We start from the raw sequence: 20,306 nt of genomic DNA on the forward strand, positions 1-20,306 counted from the left end.
TAAACTTTGAAACAAAGATATGCAACTCATGGACTTATCCATAACGGGCATATTATCAAGTATTTAGAATTTAAAATATTTCATAATGAGAAATTTATCCATAACTTTTTTTTTCTGTATTGTATTCAAATTTTAACGAATTCCAGATTTCTTTTGGAGACTTGACAGAGGAAAATAAATCTTATAGCCTATCTGATGAGTTGTTGAGAATATGACCTCTACATGGCAATTCATCTTCTTTTTCTGATCTACTTTCACCTTCTCAGTGAACATAATTGTTCTTTAAAACAATCAAGTTTCACAAAATCTTGATTCATCACAGAAATAGCCTTAGACTCCATTGCGATTAATACCTTAAAATTATTGAGGCAGTGGGTGTAGAATAGGTTTTGAGGCATGATGAATGATTATCTTTATAGTATTAATTGCCCCCATTAGATTGCCGCAAGGTTATGGCAATATACCTCCAAGATACAACAAAGCCTGAAATCTGCAGACAGCAACTCCTGAAGATTTCCCTTAAGAACTCTTTATACGAACCGAATTTAGAGAGACTAGAAGAAAAGAATAAGAAGTAGAAGTAGTATATTTCTGGATTAAAAAACTCATTCATATTTATAAAGAATGAAAAGTTATAACACATTTTTTAGATAGACACATCTATCTATCTTCAATAGATACAACTGTTTGTGTAAAATATATATTTTTTCTACACATCTATCTATTTTCAATAGATACAACTGTTTGTGTAAAATATATATTTGTTTATTAACAGACACCTATACAAATAGTTATGACTTTTTGTATAAAATAGACATGTCTGTTTATTAACAGATACCTATACAAATAGTTGTGACTTTTTGTATAAAATAGACATGTCTGTTTATTAACAGATATCTATACAAATAGTTGTATAAAATAGACATGTCTGTTTATTAATAGGCATATCTACTTGTTAATAAACATATCTGTTTATAATTTATTTACAAAAATTATAATAAGATAATTATTTTATTTCACGCATATACGTGCCAAGTGCTATATATATATATATATAAAATTCTATACACATTTCACTTTTGTCATTCCTTCACTTTCTTATATTTTAACAATATAAGAATTATTTCTCTCTATACTATCTAACATATAAGCTATTTATAACAGTAGATCCATGAAAGGCGTGTCGAGGGTTTAGAGCTAGCTTGTGAGAATTATTGATGGTTGTCCCATGATTAGAGGAGATTAAGATATCATGGCCTCTGCTTTCTTTTCTCCTAGGTCGATGGTGGTTTCCATGGTCGATTTCCTGACAGTAAGACTCCTAGTTTCCTTGGTGGATTGCTTTATGTTCTCTTTGGGTCCTTTCTCTAGCTGCTTCTGGAGGTTAGTTTGTGGCCCTCGTTTGGTCAAGGTTGTTTGGTTCACTGTTTCGTACTCTCCGATGGTGGCCCTGTAAGAAGGTGAAGTTGTTGGCACCTCTAAGCTGGATTTTATAGATGCTTGAGTTGGGTTGCACACATAAAAGACTAGGGTTTCTTGAACATGGCAATTAAGCTTCTGTTTGTTGCTTTGTTAGGGCATATGAGCTTGTATTGGTTTAGATTTTTGTAGACCGGGAAGGACCTTTGTACATATATATAAATTTTTTTTTCCTTTTGTACTAGCTTTATACTTTTTCTTATTATTAAAATTGTTATTAAATAAGCATAACATCTGAATAAATTATATTTCTTTAATATATTAAAAGGATATAAAAATTTGATGTTTTAAAATAATGAAATTGATTATATAATTTAATTAACTAAATTATTCTATATATTTAGTCTATATTTTTTTATTATTTTTAATAAATTTAAAATATTATTTTATTTTATATATTAAAATTAAAAATTATATAATTAAAATTATTAATAGCCACATATAAAAGTATATACAATTTCTTATAAATAAAAATATATTAATTGACAGCATCATATTTAAATGAATTAATTTATTTTTTAAATAAAATATATTTTTTCTATTTTATTTTGCTTTTCACTTATAGTATTTTTCAATAATTATTTTGAATATTTAAGTAAATTTATGTTAATAATTATTTTTTTATATATTATTAATTTATTTTATAGATATGCCTCTTTATAATTTATGTAATTATACTACTTCTATTATAATTAATTGATTTTAGTTTCAAATATAAATATATTAATTATTTAAATACTAAAATTTCAAAATTAATAAACCCACGCACAAAATAGAAGTGGTACTAGTAAAATATTTTGAACCAATAGCCCTTACACATCCTTTCAAATCAATCGACCATCAAAATTCGGTCAAAATTCAGATACCTCTCTCTCCATAAATTTGCAAAATTTCCCACTTTCCCTTTTCCACCAGGCCACCACACCTGACCTCACAAAAACAGCCGCTTTGACGCAAACCCAAACTCCAAACAATTCAACCCAAAAATCCCATTCATTCCACCGAGGATCACCGCCACAACCACCCGTCACCGTCGCCACCACAAACGCCAGATTCCCAAGTGGTGGGTTTCCTTAATTTTTTGTAACTAATATGTCGTCACTCCTTGATACTACACCACCTTCCACACCAGGCAAGCTTAAACCGGACAAATCCGCGACTTACCTTCACCCTCATCACCGTTCTCTCCGATTGCACTCCTCTCTCTCCAAACTCACTTTCTATTCGTTTCTTTTCCTTATTCTCTTTCTCTTCTTCTTCCTCCTCTCTCCTCCCTCTCCTTCTCCTCCCCGCCAAGTCGAAACCGATCCACTTGGGGGCCCTCTCTGGGAGAAAAAGGTCGTCAAATCCGCGCGTCCCAAGGTACGCGCTGGCCTAACCGTTTTGGTCACTGGTGCTGCTGGCTTTGTGGGAACCCATGTCTCGGTCGCGCTGAAGCGTCGGGGCGACGGCGTTCTTGGCCTCGACAATTTCAATCACTACTACGATACCAGCCTGAAAAGAGCCCGACAAAAGGTATTAGAACGATCTGGGGTTTTTATAGTGGAAGGGGATATCAATGACATGGTATTATTAAAGAAGCTTTTTGATGTGGTGCTTTTTACCCATGTAATGCAACTAGCTGCTCAAGCTGGGGTGCGTTACGCAATGCAAAATCCCAAGTCTTATGTTCATAGCAACATTGGTGGATTTGTCAATTTGCTTGAGGTTTGTAAATCAGCGAACCCGCAACCTGTGGTTGTGTGGGCGTCTTCGAGTTCTGTCTATGGGCTTAATACGAAAGTACCCTTTTCAGAGAAGGATAGGACTGATCAGCCTGCTAGTTTATACGCAGCAACTAAGAAGGCAGGAGAGGAAATTGCTCACACTTACAATCATATTTATGGTCTCTCCATTACTGGGTTGCGGTTTTTCACGGTTTATGGGCCATGGGGAAGGCCCGACATGGCGTATTTCTTTTTTACTAAGGATATTTTGAAGGGGAAGGAGATTGGTGTCTTTGAGACAGCTGATGGAAGGAGTGTGGCGAGGGATTTCACCTACATTGACGACATTGTGAAGGGGTGTTTGGTGGCATTGGATACTGCAAAGAAGAGTACTGGGAGTGGAGGGAAGAAGAGGGGGCCAGCGCAATTGAGGGTCTTTAATTTGGGGAATACATCGCCAGTACCTGTGAGTCGTCTCGTTGGCATATTGGAGAGACTATTGAAGAAGAAGGCTAAGAAGAAGGTGCTGCCATTGCCTAGAAATGGTGATGTGGAGTTTACACACGCCAATATTAGTTTTGCGCAGAGAGAGCTTGGTTATAAGCCTACAACTGATTTGGAAACTGGGCTTAAGAAGTTTGTGAGATGGTACCTCAGTTATTATTCAGGGTCAAAGAAGAAGAGTTCCTGGTGAATGTTAAACGTTCTTTAAGTTTGCAATATCTATTTTGGCGCAAACTTTGAAATCTTTCTTCATTTTGTGATACAGGAGGAATATTTGTCTTGCAATACGTTTGTTTGCTGATTGATAAGCATATTCTTTGCAGGGCATACCTGAATTGTATCAACAGTGATTATTTATTTTTACTTCTCCACATGTATTGCTTCATTCTTTCAGGATATCCTTTATAGTTAGACAACGTATTTAGTTAAAATTGTCTAGCAATTTCAATAAATTAGTTTGATTGTGCATTAATTTTACATGCCCTTCTTGATTTTGCTCGATTGGGAAGACTTTGGAAAATAATTGTGCTTTTTGTACATCTTTTATTCATATAATGTATATTTTTACCTAGATATTGGGATCAGAATATGGCTAATTTGGCTAGAGATTGAAATGTTCTAAGATTAGTGTTTGTTATGTTAACATTTTTTGGGGTAGTAAACCCATGAATGGCATAGACATGCAGAAACTTCAGAAGATAGCACCGTTAATACATAATAGATGTTGATGATAAATTCTGATGAACCATTTTTATGTTGCTTCTGTTCTTGGGTTTTTTGATTTATCACTGCAAAGCAATTTATATATCAATTGTTAACTGATGACTCAAGCTGGTTGTCAGCTGGGTATCAAGATCAAAATTGCATTTTCTTTCTCTGTTCTATGAACACCAGTTGCAATTATAGTCTCATTTTCCATTTTTCTAGATCTTATCAAACCAATGATCTATCATTTGCAATTATAATAATGACATGAAGCCATGGTTGAAATATTTAGAATGGCTTTATCATTTGCCAATGGAAAATTTTGGTAGTTATTGGCAGCATAATGGTAGACTTCCTTTATTCTAAGGGATATGATCTTCCAGAAATTGGATTTTCATTTCAGGGATAGATAACAATAGCTTTCTTTGAAGTTTTGGTGTTTTTGCTGTTATTTTAAACATGTTGGCAGCTGCACAAGTTTTTGTGTTGAGTAAATATCTGCATTTTTAGTGACATCAGTTTAATATCAAATTTGCATATCCATTGTCAATCTGTCTCACCTATTTTTTTTCCTGGGTTTGTAATGATCGGTGTTCATGCTTGGTGGCAGAACTGAGGACCTTGTTGGAAATAAATTCTTGGTGAAATAATCTTTTTTTTTCTTCCAATTTTATCTGATGACTTTTTGTCATTGAAGTTTGGATATTTTGATTTGTTGAGTAATGGTAATGCAACTTGGACGTTATTTGCCATCTAGGCTCTTGTATAGGTGTTTGGTAAGGCAGATATGTTGGAGGAATTAAGCTAGCAAATACCTTTATGGCTCTTCTCTACCGAGTATGTCTGGCTCTTCTCCACAGAGTATGTCGATTATCCAAGCGTGAGAAAGTCTGAGTTGGAAGCCGCTTCAAATCTCTTGATGGGAACCAGCCTCGTGTGAAAATGTTGTGCTTGGAATTGTTTATTGGTAGGTTAATTTTGGAGGCAATTTACCCAAGAGAGAATGAAGAGCCAGCATGGTGATCCATGGATCCGTTCACCAAATTCAATATCCTTTAATTAGCTCTGGCTGAGACATGTGACTGAAGAACATGAGGAATCAACATTACTCTGCACTTAATTAAACCACAGCTCCTCCAACTTGCATTGAACCGCCTAAAATCTTGAATGCGTTTGAGGAATGATTAGCAGCAAATTCCTTGTTCTGGACCTTGTTGTCCATCAAACAATAGAAAATATGCAAAAAGATTTCCACAACTAAAATTAATTTCAATGAATTGTATACTGACTTCTGAGATCAAGAAAATTAGCCAACAGAATAAGGATTAAATGTCTACAGAAGTATACCCACTTTCGAACCCGGAAGTCTCACAAGAATCGGTAGAACTTAACATTAACTGGCTGATTACTTGCAACAGAAGAGGATGAATCTGATTAGAAATTTAGAATGAAGTCCTTCAGAAAAATATCATGTCAACCAACCACCGTATTTCACAAGTCACACGATATTCCAATGAGAACAAGATAATGAAGCCTAGTTAAGACTATATGCAACCATATTCAGCATCATTAAAGACCACAAAATTAAAATGCATTGTCTGATTGCTTTTACCATCCCTCAAATTTTCAACTGTTGCATGTGATCACTACACGTAGAGGTTCAAGCACAAGGATCACAGAAAATACAGTGACAAATTTTACACAGGAAAAACATGTCGGTCTGGAGCAACTATAGACAGTCATGCAGCCCAAGGAGATAAACAACTTCTGATTATTACATCATATGTTAGATCTTGTTATGTAAATCATGAATTGGACTGAAAATAAAGAACGAAATATGACTTGCATGATCAATAAAACCAGAGATTAAGCACCATCACTTCCCACAGAAACAAGTCAAAAATAAGAAGAAAATTGGAAAAGAAAATTATGGCAATTGCAAAACAATTATTGCATAAGCAGTAGAAATCTTCTACAGAACCTGAGAAAACAACCTTAATAAGTTAAAGATCATGTAAAAAAATCAGTTCCTAAAGAACATGACATGATCAATTTAAATGGTAAAAAAAAAGAGAGAGTAACAAATCAAGAATCTCACAAACATTACATTAAGTAAGATGAGCTTCAGAAACTTGTATGGGGAAAAAAGCTGTGTTGTAAGACATATAATTCATAGCAGTGATTTGTCAGTCAGTAGTTTGAAGATAATGCAATTGCTTCTGATGGCAAAAGAAAAAAATTTTGTATTTGAATGTTAGCATAATTACAGCAATTAGCATAATTATAGGAGATTTGTGTAGCATAATTACAGCAATTAGCATGATTATAGGAGATTTGTGTAGCATAATTATAGCAATTATTATTCTTGTCCAAATTAGTTCATATTTTCATGTATAAATAGATGTAATATCTCTGTAAATGAGAAAAATATACAGAAAAATATATAGACAAATACACAATCCTTTTCTTCATTACTTGTATTCTTTCTTCTAACATGGTATCAGAGCCATAAAGCTTTTATTTCTAGTTTTTGGGGTCTCTCTGCTCTCTCTACAACTTGTTCTGGTTCATTCTTTCATACGTATTATTATACCATTTTTTTTTCTCCTCATCTTGTTGTCAATGGAGAAATCTGATATTTCAAGACCTATTGCAACAGTTCTGACTGGTTCCAACTATAATCTTTGGGTTCAAGGAATGAAAAGTTTTTTGATAGGTCGTAAGCTTTGGCGTATTGTTACCGGAGATATCACTGCGCCGACAAGAGAGAACGATGAAACTGATGCAAAATTTGCTGACCGTCTTGAGGATTGGGATAGTAAAAATCATCAGATCATCACCTGGTTTCGCAATACCTCTGTCTCATCCATCCACATCCAGTTTGCTAATTATGACTCTGCAAAAGAAATCTGGGATTTTTTGGCTAATCGATATCAGACCACTGGACTTGCCCACTATTATCAGTTGTGGACTACTCTTCATAATCTGAAACAAGAAGCAGGTCAATCTGTGAATGATTTTCTTGCCTAGGTCCAACCTATTTGGAATCAAATATCTCAGGCCAAAATCAGTGAAGATCATCTTCATCTCATTCAAGTTCTAATGGCTCTTCGATCAGAATATGAGGCTGTTCGAGCGTCCCTGCTACATCGAAATCCACTCCCATCATTGGAAACTGCTATTCAAGAGATTATTTTTGAAGAGACTCGTCTCAGTTTGGATAAAACTCCTCAATTTGAAGCTGCTCTTGCAACTACTCGATCCTCACATCAGAAATCTGGCAATCAACTCTGTAAGAATTGTAATCAAATTGGTCATGCTTTTGCATATTGTCCTACTATAAAATGCAAATATTGTCATGGTTACGGTCATATTCTTGAACATTGTCCCACACATCCTCCAAGACCAAAAGGAGGGCAGTCTAAATTCAAGAATGTCTCAAAGCCTGGATCTTCCTCTATCACTGTTGTTGCTGCTACTGAGGGCTCTACTGCCATCACCATGAGTGATCTTGAGGCACTATTCAAACAGGTTATCTCTTCTAATTCTCCTGCTGCCATGTCTGCCACTCCGAGTAATTCTTATTGGCTTTTTGACTCTGAATGTTGTAATCATATGACCACTAATCTTAAATTCTTGTCTTCTGCAAAACCTGTATCTTCCTTACCACCAATCCATACTGCAAATGGTACTAAAATGAACATCACACATACTGGTCATGTGTCTACCTCAAATCTTCATCTCACTGACACCTATTATATCCCTAATTTGGCACTCAATCTTATTTCTGTTGGTCAGTTGTGTGAAAAAAGACTAAATGTTATTTTTTCTCACCATGGTGTCCAGGTACAGGATCCACAAACGGGACAGATTCTTGGGGAGGGTCGCAGAGTGGGTCAATTATTTGAGCTTACATCTTTACATCTTCCTCAGAGATTTGTGTCTGCAGCTACAATCCTTAATTCCTCCATTCACCAATGGCATCTTCGTCTTGGTCATGCTTCTACCAGTAAAATTCAACCTTTAATTTCTCGTGGATTATTAGGATCTACTAAGTTTGAGTCATTTAATTGTTTAAATTGTCAGCTTGCAAAACAACCTGCATTATCTTTTTCTCATAATAATACTACTTCAGACACTCCTTTTGGTTTAATTCATTCTGACATTTGGGGTCCTTCTCCTATTTCTTCAATAAATGGTTATCGTTATTTTGTAATATTTATTGATGATTATTCTCGGTTTACTTGGATATATTTTTTGAAACATCGATCTGAGTTATCACAAATTTACATCACATTTGCAAAATGATTAAAACTCAGTTCTCTTGTGACATTAAAATTCTCCGAACAGACAATGCCATAGAATATCGGGATTCTTCTTTACTTCAGTTTCTTAGTCAACAAGGCACCGTTGTTCAACGTTCTTGTCCTCACACCTCTCAACAGAATGGGCGAGCCGAACGCAAGCATCGCAATATTCTTGATTCTGTACGTACTCTTCTTCTTTCTGCCTCATGTCCAGAAAAATTTTGGGGAGAAGCAGCTTTTCATGCTGTTTATATTATTAATCGTCTTCCTACCTTGGTTCTTTATAATTTATCTCCTTTTGAAAAGTTGTTTGGACAATCTCCTGATTATTCCATCCTTAAACATTTTGGATGTGTTTCTTTTGTTCTTTTACAACCTTATGAACATACCAAATTAGAACCCCATGCTCGTCTATGTTGTTTTCTTGGTTATGGCATTGAACACAAAGGGTATCGTTGTTGGGATCCTGTTTCTAATAAGTTACGCATCTCTCGTCATGTTACCTTTTGGGAAAATACTATGTTCTCTTCTCTTTCCAAATTTCATCACTCTGTCAATACTGACTCTCTATTTTTCACTGACTCCTCCAAAGAGCTGTTTCCAAGTCCTGATCCAGGTGATTGTGATGTGCTCAATATTAGCCCAACTACACCTGCCCCTGTTGAATCGGCACCAGTTGTTGATCCGAGACTGCTTTGCATCTCTTACTAGCACTTCTCTTCGTCGTTCTTCCAGTGTAAGAGAAACTCCTCATTATCTTTCTGATTTTCTATGTTACTCTACTATTGCAACCCTTCATGAGCCTCGTTCTTATCGTGAGGCAATCGACCCTCTTTGGCGACAAGCTATGGTAGAGCGTCGGGCTTTAGAAAACTCATACTTGGGATGTAGTTGATCTTCCACCAAACAAGACCCTATTGGTTGCAAATGGATTTACAAAATCAAGACCCGTTCTGATGGAACTATTGAACGCTACAAAGCTCGCTTAGTAGCCAAAGGGTACACTCAAGAGTATGGTATCGACTATGAAGAAACTTTTGCTCCAGTGGCCCGATTAACATCTATTTGCAGTCTCTTAGCTATTGCTGCAGTTCGTAAATGGAAACTTTTCCAGATGGATGTCAAAAATGCTTTTCTTCATGGTGATTTAACAGAAGAAGTTTATATGCATCCTCCACCTGGTTATCATTCTCCTCATAAGGTTTGCAAACTTCGACTAGCCTTATATGGATAAAAACAACCTCCCAGGGCCTGGTTTGCCAAATTTAGTTCCACTCTTGCTCAACTTGGTTTCTCTCTAGTCCACATGATTACGCATTATTCACTCGCGACCGATGGTATTGTTCTTCTGTTGCTTTATGTTGATGATATGATAATAACAGGAGATGATTGATCAGGTATTCTAGAGTTACAACATTATCTCAATCAACATTTTGAAATGAAAGACCTGGGTTCTCTCAGCTATTTTTTGGGTCTTGAAGTTTCTCAAAATTTTGATGGCTATTATCTATCTCAAGCCAAGTATGCATCCGACTTACTTTCTCGAGCAGGCATCACTGATAGCAAAACAGTATCAACCCCATTGGAGCTCAATTGCAAACTTACACCTCTTGATGGCACTCCTCTTGATGATCCTACTTTATATCGATAGCTTGTCGGGAGTCTTGTTTATCTCACAGTTACTCGACCTGATATTTCATATGTTGTTCATTTGGTCAGCCAGTTTATGTCTGCTCCTCGCTCAACTCATTTCTCTGCAGTACTTCGAATCCTTCGTTATATCAAAGGCACTCTTTTTCATGGTTTGCACTTTTTCGCTACCTCCTCTCTAGTATTATCTGGCTACTCTGATGCTGATTGGGCTGGTGATCTGACAGATCGTCGCTCTACAACTGGTTATTGTTTCTTCTTGGATAATTCTCTTATCTCTTGGCGTAGCAAAAAGCAAACTGTTGTTGCACGTTCTAGCACAGAATCTGAATATCGTGCTCTTGCTGATGCTACATCTGAATTACTTTGGTTACGGTGGTTATTAACTGATTTGGGTGTCACTCATTCTTTTGCCACAATGCTTCATTGCGATAATAGAAGTGCCATACAGATTTCTCATAATGATGTATTTCATGAGCGTACCAAACACATCGAAATTGATTGTCATTTTGTACGTCATCATGTTGCTCATGGCACCATATGTTTGATTCCTGTCTCCTCTATCAGCCAAACCGCTGATATATTCACCAAAACGCATCCTCCCGCTCGCTTTCAGGATCTCTTAAGCAAACTCAAGTTGGCACCTGTGCTACCACCTTGAGTTTGAGGGGGGGTGTTAGCATAATTACAGCAATTAGCATGATTATAGGAGATTTGTGTAGCATAATTACAGCAATTAGCATGATTATAGGAGATTTGTGTAGCATAATTATAGCAATTATTATTCTTGTTCAAATTAGTTCATATTTTCATGTATAAATAGATGTAATATCTCTGTAATGAGAAAAATATACAGAAAAATATACAGACAAATACACAATCCTTTTCTTTATTACTTGTATTCTTTCTTCTAACATATAATTCATAGCAGTGATTTGTCAGTCAGTAGTTTGAAGATAATGCAATTGCTTCTGATGGCAAAAGAAAAAAATTTTGTATTTGAAGATGACACATTTCCAAACTCTGAACTGCATGGAACAAAACACAACAAATTTTAGAAAAATAAGCAGAGACTGGGAAGAAGGAAAGGTTGTGTCTGAAAAAGTTTAATTAGCACTACTGGACTGCAACTTCACATTTGAATTCATAAGCAAAACATACAAAATAATGGGTATCAATCACCTTGCCAACGTTAGTGTAAACTTCTGGAAAACGGTAGTTAAAATTCATAGATAGACTATCCCAACTAACTTTTTTTTTTTTTTGGTTTGAGGGGGGGTGGGGGGGGTGGGGGGGATGTGTGGGTTGTCAAACAAGAAAAGAGGACTTCATTGCAGTAAAACAGTGATACACAGGGCACATACTAAGAGAACTCAATCAATGACTCCCAGCACAAATAAATGTTAAGTCTCCGATATTAGCAAAGAATTCACAACACAGGTGCAACCAAAGCTGACTGAGATTCTCTCCAATCCAAATATATTGTGTGAAGAAACAATCTGACAGTCCAGCAAGCGCCTACTTGATCTTCAGCCATCACACTCTTAAAACTCTTCTCCGAAGGTTATATATTATAGCATTAAATCAATTAACGCCTTGCAACTATGTAACTATTCCTGCTGCTAGTAATGAACATGATGATTACATGATTTTATCGGTTCTCTAGTGCTTCATACACTATTAAGGTGCCGTTTTAAAGCTAATATGAAAACTATTTATTGTAGGAAAACTTTACAAGAGGCATGTACGAATTGTTAAGGCATGTGGGTGATGTGTCCTATTAGCAGTTCTCTCTCTCTTTGAGAAACCTTTTAGAGGTGACCGACATTTGAAGTTCAGGCACAGGGTTCAATCAAACAAAACTTTCTACAGAGGACATAATAGTAAAAAACCTAAAAATTTGTGGGGCTTGAAAATATTTTTCTTTTTCCTTCATAAGAAAAAGAAAAAGAAAAATATTTTCGAGATTCAAATCTTATAACCTGTACTGCAGCAAATAACCCTACGCCCTAGAACGCTGACGAGCAGTTGAAAACGTTACCGTCAATTGAATGTTAAGACACAGCCACGTGGTTCAATCGTCCAGTTGATTGTCGTTCCATATAGAATATTCCACGTTAACAGCAACCAATACTAACACGATGAATCCATAATGGTGACCCAAATTGATACCCAAAAACATGACTTAAGAATTAATGTAGATAAATCCATTTTATTAGTTTTTTTCTTAATGAATCAATTCAACGGTGATTCATTTCATTTCTTCTATCAAATCCCATAAACCTTTATTCCCTGATATGAGATTTTATGTTGAAGCCGGAATTATTAGCAATGAAAGGCGGCGTCTTCTCGGCGCCCGGTGATTTTGTTTACTTCAAGTCTCAAGTTCCTTTCCACAAGATCCCTGTAAATGTTTTTCAATCCACTCTCTTCTCTTTTTTTTTTTTTTTCTCATGGCTTTTATTTCTTACTTCGTTTTGTTGCTGGGTTTTAGACTTTTAGTTATAGTTTCCTTTGCCAATTTTCGGCATTGGGTTTTCCTCAATTTCGACATTTATTGATCTGGGCGTGTTCTATTCTAGCTGGATTATGGCTTTTACTTGTTAATTTACTCTGGTTATTGGTTTTGCTTTTATTCTAGTTATAAGGTTCCGGATTAAGTGGATGATACACTCAATTATGTATATGTTTTTCCAATCTGAAAGATTCAATATTTAATGTCAGATGCTTAAACTGTAATTGGTTTATTTTTTTTAGCATGTATTCTTATGAGCTTGAATTTGATTTTGTATTTCACTCAGTTAAGTGTTGCATCTGTTCAGTATTGATATTGAATTTCCATTCATAGCTTCACCATTTCACTACACTACTGCCCTTGTTTGCAACCTTAGACTCTTTGTTCTTCGTCAATTGTTTGGTTGCCAATGAAGGTACATTTTTTTTCTTAATGATTTTTTATGTCCAGCATCTCAACTTGTATTTTGCATTTTCCACTTCCTGTTTTATTTTTCTTATAGATGGGCACTAAGCAATGGCGATACTATGATTTTGGTCCTAAAGTGGTTCCGCCACTAATTTGCTTTCCTGGAGTAGCAGGGACGGCAGATGTTTACTATAAACAGATTATGTCATTGTCAATGAAGGTAATTTGTTGGATGTTGCAGTCATCTATAAAACTGGATGGACAAGTTTGATGTTTCCCTTTTCTTCTCTTAATTTTTTTTCCCCTAGAAAAGTTGTTGAGGATTCAATTCAGATGGTCATATTGCACTACAGATATCCATAGGACTATATCTTTCTTCTGTAGTTTTTGCTCTGACTGCTAGTACCTCACTTGGGACTTGGGACTTATGTCATGTCCTGAAGCATGGTTATTTGATGCTAGACTTAATTTTGGATGAGAATCATATTTAATTTCAGGATCACTGTTTCTAAAAGGAAATATAAGTGAACCATCTAAAATTGTTAAATCTTTTCCATGTGGAAGGATTTATTCTGGCTAACAATTGTAGTACTGTTGTATATGGAAAGTTTATAATTTTGAAGCCACTAACATTTGTTATTTATTTCAACAGCAGTATTAATTATGTTTTCTTTAATAATAAGCCCCAGAATTATTATTCTTTAGCTGTTATATCCACATATTGTGGCTGATGGTGATCATTTGGGCTGCTTTATTTTATTTTATTTTCTAGTTGGAAGCACATGGTTGACCTGTTATCATAACCAACATTTTGAATCTCAACCCGTCAGTGAAACAAAAGCTAGCTAGTTGAACCAGTTTAACTCCGTCAAAAACTGTTCAAATATAATTAATTGTTTAAAAATAAATAAATAGGTTTTCAAGGTAAAAAGTACAGATAAAAAGAAAAATTATGAATCCAAAACTAATTTGGACCAACTGATTATTGGTTTGATGCCCAGTCCAACTGGCCAGTCTGATGTTGTTTTCTAAGTATTGACCATAAATCATAACTGTCAAATGTCAATTGTTTTCAGGTTTTGTGATTTCACTCCTTGTAGTTGCTGCCATCCTGTTAAGGCTGTTTAATGTAACTTTTCTTTACAAATTGTAAGGGTTATCGGGTGATTTCAGTTGATATTCCACGTGTATGGAATCGTCATGAGTGGATTCAAGCATTTGAAAAGTTCTTGGATGTCATTGATGTTCATCATGTAAGAACCTTCATTAGCATGTATCAAAAACTTTTCCCGGTGAATTATTTTAATTTGTCACATTGAATTTTGTACAGTGTTGTAGTGTGCCAAATGCTTGCTTTTCTTGATGTGACTTTTAAAATAATAATAATAAAATTCTTACTTCTGATTAGAAGCTGTCCTTGTATATCATTGAGTTAATTCATGGTACTTCAAGATATTTAAAGAAGCCAAGGTGCTCAGAAGCCAATATTTTTTTTTCTCTTTTAACGTTTTATCCATGGAGTGGCCGCTTAGCCTAGGTGGTTAAGCCTTGTTAGAGCTACCGGGTTCAGAAATTGTTCTGAAGTTGATTCACTGACATATAAGCACCATACATCTAGGATGTTCACATAATTAACTTGCGAGAGAAATTTGCTGTAAAATTCTTTTCGTTTCATTAGTCTAGCTATCTCTATATATATGATTCAAAGTCAAGGAGTTATCAGTTAGAATCCTTGTGTATTTCTCGTGAGGGATTACCTGTGGTGTTTTGCCTATAGTTCTCCACATGATACCTGAGGTAGTTTCTAGCTGGGTCATTGATTTATTGTATTAATATTTTGTCAACCAGACTATGCTGATATGGTACAGAGAATTTAGAAGAATTTGTATTGTGACACAAGAAATTAGATTATATGTTTGTATGTGTCATATTATTTTCATCCTTATTTGGTAGCTTTAGTCACTGAGAACTGGCGGATAGTTTGGGTGGACTTATAAATGTGTATTAACAGATACATATTTATGGCACATCTCTTGGGGGTTTCTTAGCACAAGCTTTTGCACAGCATCGTCCAAGACAAGTGAGATCATTGATACTGTCAAATACATTCTTGGAGACACATAGTTTTGCAGCTGCAATGCCATGGGCTCCTGTGTATATGGTCATTCATGATGCCCATCTTTACTGTTGTATTAACTTTGTCATTGGTGGAATCATTGGCATTTTTCATATCAGAATGCAATATTTCATTGCATCATATAGTGGGAAATAATATGCATGAAAGATTTTGGTGATTTATTAGCTTAAAATGTCTTTATATGTTTATGTGCTGAAGTTAGATTCAAGTGCATATTAGTATTTTGTTTTAAAATAATAAAAGATTTTAAAGTTCTTAAAAAAAATATCGCTTTGGAGAAGATGGATTGAGGGAAAGGGAATCATATAACTGCACTCAATTAGTTTGGCTTAACATTTGGTGTAGCTGAGTTGAGGATGAATGTGTCACGTCAAATGCATGAATATATCTGCCTGGTAATTTATGAAGTCATAGTAATCCAGCTCTTTTTACCGAGTTACATCTATCTAGCAACTGATCACAATATGCTGGCAAAAGGGGCTGGGGAAAAGAGGGGGTGGGTTGATAAGTTTTCTGTGTTTACCAAAGTGCACAGCGCAGCCTAAACTTGTAAAATTGTCTGGTAATTGTTTTTTAATATCATTTGATGTTAACTATTACTTCTTGGTTCTAATATCAGTTATATTTTTGTCATTATTTCCACCTGATATTTTCTGTGTAACCAGGCGTAAATTCATAATCTTTTAAATAAAATTGAATAGCACATTTTTCATGCAGTGTTAGCTGGACCCCTTCATTTTTGCTGAAAAGGTATGTTTTAACATGAATTCGTGATGGTCCTCATGAACCATTTATTGCAGATTCTGTGGACTTTGTTGTTTCTCGGGTAGGGTCTTCAACATGATTCTTTATGCTTTGCTGAAGTGTAATCTCTATTCTGTCTTTAAGCAAGCCTCCTTTGATGCATTTAATATTTTTCTAATCTTTTTCGATTCCATGCTGTAAGATGTGTGCTTCTAAAGTTGTTTAATCTATCATGATCTTTTTCATTTCTGTATTCTCAACAATCACTGCTCAGATTGTTCTGCTGCAGACGTGTAGGTTGTGGAGATCAGAATTACTGATTCTTGTTAAATGTTTATGAAAGCCCAAAGGAATGAAGTTTCATAAGATTTTCAACTTGATCATTAGGTTGGGATAAAAAAACAAAAAAACCAATGTTATTTTTATAGGCCAATCACAATTCACCAATTTGTCATTCTTATTTATAGGCATTTTATCAATTAAGGATATTCCATTCTTATTCATAGGCTTTCTCCTTGCTATTTAAACCACTGGAGAACACAAGATAATCAACATATTCAAATAATAGAAGTGATTGTTGGCATATGGTTTCTTGGAGTCTTCCAGCAGTCTTTGCATTAAATACAACAGACTTGGGACAATGCCTTGCGACAGTGTTGTTTTCCCCGAATTTGCCAAGGTTTTCCTCTTACATGGACTCATTTCTTTGGGCATGCTAAATGTGAAAAAATACAGAAAATATTTTCCGCAAAACAAATGGAGCACTCTTTGTTGCCAATTTAAACATCTGCTACATGAAAATAGCGGGATTTAACTTTGGCCAATCCTTCAATTTTGTGATTTGTGATTAGTAATTCAGGTTGAAATACTTTCAAGAGAAGCCATGGCCTCCAGGTTGACCTTGAATGTTGATGCTGCTTCAGTTGGATCTCTTCTACTTTCAGACTCATATATCACTATTATGGATGTAAGTTATTTCAAGCTTGTTCTATACATGTGCATTGGGATATCTTTCAACCAACCATGCATTATTAGAGTCCAAAGAACAAGGTTTGTGGAGGGCTGTATCAGCTCAGCCCTGATTGGTAAAAATAAGGTGTTTTTCATTTTAAAGAAGCAGATCCATAACTGATTTTTCTTTACAGAACAACAATTCCACTCCTCTCTGAATTTGATTACTGCTTGATGCTGCAAGAGGAAAATGAAAACTTTTGCTGATAACTATATTGATCTTATGGCATGTTTACCGCTTCCTCCTTGAAGACAAACGACTATTGTGCAATTCCTCAACAGGTCAAAGACCAATTGAGTGAAAGATATCCTGAAGCAAGGAAAGCTTACTTGAAGACAGGCGGCAATTTCCCATTTCTTTCTCGCCCAGATGAAGTCAACTAGCATTTCAGGTTGATACAATATCCACGTTTGCTTATATATATATTAGAGAGAGAGAGATCTGCCAGGCAACATATGCATTTTTATTGATTGGGTATCTGCATAATGCCTGCAGCGAGTTGGGGTTGAAGCTCGACCAGACTGGGTCCGCAGCATCCCTAAAGATGGCACCGGTGGGAGTCACAGTGAAGAGGAAAAGAAAGAGGATCCAGATGATCAACCCAAAGATGGAGGAAGCTCTGAAAGTCAATCTGAAGAAAATCAGTTGCCTCCTGTGTCAGAAAGTTCAGAATCACATACTGTAGAAAACCAGCTCCTTAGAAATGCAAATAGAAATGCAAAATGTTGCCTCATTGGTGAGGAAGATATTTCACATCTTTGGGAATCATTGAAGAAACAACACATCATAACCACCGAAAACCTTTTGCTGTCTACCTGTGAGAGTTTTATTCGATTTTTACTCCTTTATGTGCAATCCTTGTACATTACAACCAAACTGTTGTCAGAAACTTGGGCAACTGGGGTAAAATAGATACTTGGATATTACTGTTCACTAGGCTGTGCTAATTTTCCACAAGCAAATTGACTCTCCTGGAGGTTGCTAATGTTTTGGCTGAGAATCAGTTCTGTTTGACTTTGTTGTACATTTGGCATTCAAAATTTTGTCATAATTTAAAATTATCAATTGAATTTTGTGCATTGAAAGTGTATTTTTTTTTTTTCCTCTATTACACAATGGTCACAACTCAGAATCAGATCTTCACATATCCCTACTACATTTTGCATTTTAAAGGGACAGACAGGGGTAAGGCCGAATTGTATGCATTGTTCCTAAACTTGAGGCGCTATAACAGTGATGTTTTTAAAACTTCAACTCTTTAACTTCGTGCACATAAAAATTCCTTCGACGGTTCGATCTGCTATTGAAGGTTTTCTACCTCTTCTCATCACTCTGCTCTCTCTCTCCCGTTTCTCTTGCTCACTTTGTACTTAACTTCTTAAAGATAAAGTTATTTGTTAGCGAATGTGTATTGTAGCCAATATGTTAGTTGCAAGTGTGTTCACTACATATGTATTTATTTTATTATAACTAAAGGTTATTTTATCTTTAATGTTCATATTAATTTTAATAACCATTAACTAATAAAGATAAAGTTTATATGACTTACATGCATTGTAGCGAAAATTATAATATAGTTATAATTATGAGACTCCGACTGCATTATAGTATTATTTCAAAAATATTCCTGATCAATATTATATTGAGATTGGACATTGACATAACTATTGAGGCCAGTATACATTGCATTCTTTACTTTATGAAAGGAAGTAGTAGTTCTCATTAACCTGAGGTGTATGGAATACTTAGAATCAACATGTAGGTACTTATTGTGACAAGTTTATTGAACTGACCCACATGAGAATTCCATATGAAAGTTTATCTGTGTTTATGAAAAAACTCACGTGACAGTTGTATAAATGATATTTAAACTTAAGATACTATATTTTGATACTGCTCTCATATCATTCTATATAAGGATAACAAATGTGCCAACTGTTGAATACATTATGAACTATATAGAGATATTTAATTATCAAGATAGAATTCATCATTCTAGGTAATTAGAGAAAATATTTCCATTATTCTTAGCAAGTGTGAAATGCTAAATTCTTGCGCAAGGTAAAATAAGATTGAGAATCTTATTTAATTAATCAATAACACTGAAATAATATAAATGATTTATATATAGCAAACATATTTCATGCATCAATATATAAATCGGAATATTATGATGAAGGGACATTAGTTACACAATCGATCACAAAAATATTAGTCAAATCACTTTAAAGAGTTTTAATATTTAGGTAATCATTACTTATGGCTAGATATCAATAATGATCTATAAATATAATTAATCAATTATGAATTGATAATAAAATTAAAATATTAATTTTATTTAATTATATTTATTTTTAATATATTAGGAACATAATGGGTCACACATATATGATTGTAAGTGAGGAATTAAAAGGGGTTATCAACATGGACTTGATTAAAACAAAATAAAATAATTCTAAAGGCTTATGGACCAAAACATAAATTTTATTTAGACTGCTTAATGTCCAAATAATTAAGAGTGTACTTAATTTAAAATTTCAAGAATTGTAGAAATTAATAAGGGTGTAAATGAACTAAACAGCTCGTGAGTTATTTGAGGTTCGGCTCAATAAAAGCTCGACTCAGTTCAGCTCGATTTCTAAACGAGCCGAACTCGAGCTTGTATTTTAAGTTCGTTTAATAAACGAGCCGAGCTCGAGCTCAGCAGTATTCAACTCAAGCTTGAGTTCGAGCTCAACTCGTTTATAAGTTCGCTTTGGCTCGTTGAACAAGCTCGCGAGATAGCTCGTTGAATAGGTTCACAAGCTGACTCGTTAAACAGGCTCGCGAGCTGGCTCATTGAACAGGGTCGTAAGTAAGTTCATTTACAAAAATATTTATATTAATTATTATAAATTTGATAATATTATAAATATATTTATTTTGTTTATAATTATTTTTATAATAATATATTATTTAAAAATATAATGTAAACAATATATAAAATATATTTATAATTATATAGTTATTTATGCTTTAGATCTATTTTTTTAAAAAAATAAGTTGATTTTTATATGAGAATAAATTTAGAATATTGGATAATAAATACATAAAAATTATTGTGAACTATTTTATTTATATTAAATTACTAAATAAATTA

At 34.6% G+C, this 20,306-nt stretch overlaps 2 protein-coding genes across 9 annotated transcripts; both read left to right on the forward strand.

Moving 5' to 3' along the window:
* The first annotated feature begins 2,319 nt into the window (after nt 1-2,319).
* LOC110672878 (UDP-glucuronate 4-epimerase 5) lies at nt 2,320-4,161 on the forward strand. Its single transcript, XM_021835797.2, has one exon. It carries the CDS (start codon nt 2,572-2,574, stop codon nt 3,877-3,879), a length of 1,308 nt encoding a protein of 435 aa, XP_021691489.2. The 5' UTR covers nt 2,320-2,571; the 3' UTR covers nt 3,880-4,161.
* An 8,165-nt stretch (nt 4,162-12,326) lies between these two features.
* LOC110672917 (uncharacterized) lies at nt 12,327-18,246 on the forward strand. Of its 8 annotated transcripts, none has more exons than XM_058153589.1 (6): nt 12,327-13,281; nt 13,369-13,494; nt 14,429-14,527; nt 15,286-16,542; nt 16,662-17,122; nt 17,419-18,246. In XM_058153589.1, the coding sequence occupies exons 1-4, from the start codon at nt 13,276-13,278 to the stop codon at nt 15,544-15,546; spliced, it is 492 nt and encodes a 163-aa protein (XP_058009572.1). In that variant the 5' UTR covers nt 12,327-13,275; the 3' UTR covers nt 15,547-16,542; nt 16,662-17,122; nt 17,419-18,246. The 8 variants fall into 8 exon arrangements, 5 of the variants coding, with proteins under 5 accessions (XP_058009572.1, XP_058009571.1, XP_058009569.1 ...); XM_058153588.1 differs by having other exon boundaries at nt 12,327-12,757; nt 17,301-18,246; XM_058153586.1 differs by having other exon boundaries at nt 12,327-12,757.
* Nucleotides 18,247-20,306: the final 2,060 nt, after the last annotated feature.

This window comes from Hevea brasiliensis, chromosome 9 (assembly GCF_030052815.1).
Source record: "Hevea brasiliensis isolate MT/VB/25A 57/8 chromosome 9, ASM3005281v1, whole genome shotgun sequence".
Classification (NCBI taxonomy): Eukaryota; Viridiplantae; Streptophyta; class Magnoliopsida; order Malpighiales; family Euphorbiaceae; genus Hevea; species Hevea brasiliensis.

Excerpts from the sequence above, each read along its gene's own strand:
- LOC110672878 (XM_021835797.2), top strand. The coding sequence starts at position 2,572 with ATGTCGTCACTCCTTGATACTACACCACCTTCCACACCAGGCAAGCTT.
- LOC110672917 (XM_058153588.1), top strand. The coding sequence starts at position 12,659 with ATGTTGAAGCCGGAATTATTAGCAATGAAAGGCGGCGTCTTCTCGGCG. Across the intron at positions 12,758-13,368 it reads TTCCTTTCCACAAGATCCCT|ATGGGCACTAAGCAATGGCG; the intron begins GTAAATGTTTTT and ends TTTTTCTTATAG. Across the intron at positions 13,495-14,428 it reads TTATGTCATTGTCAATGAAG|GGTTATCGGGTGATTTCAGT; the intron begins GTAATTTGTTGG and ends ACAAATTGTAAG.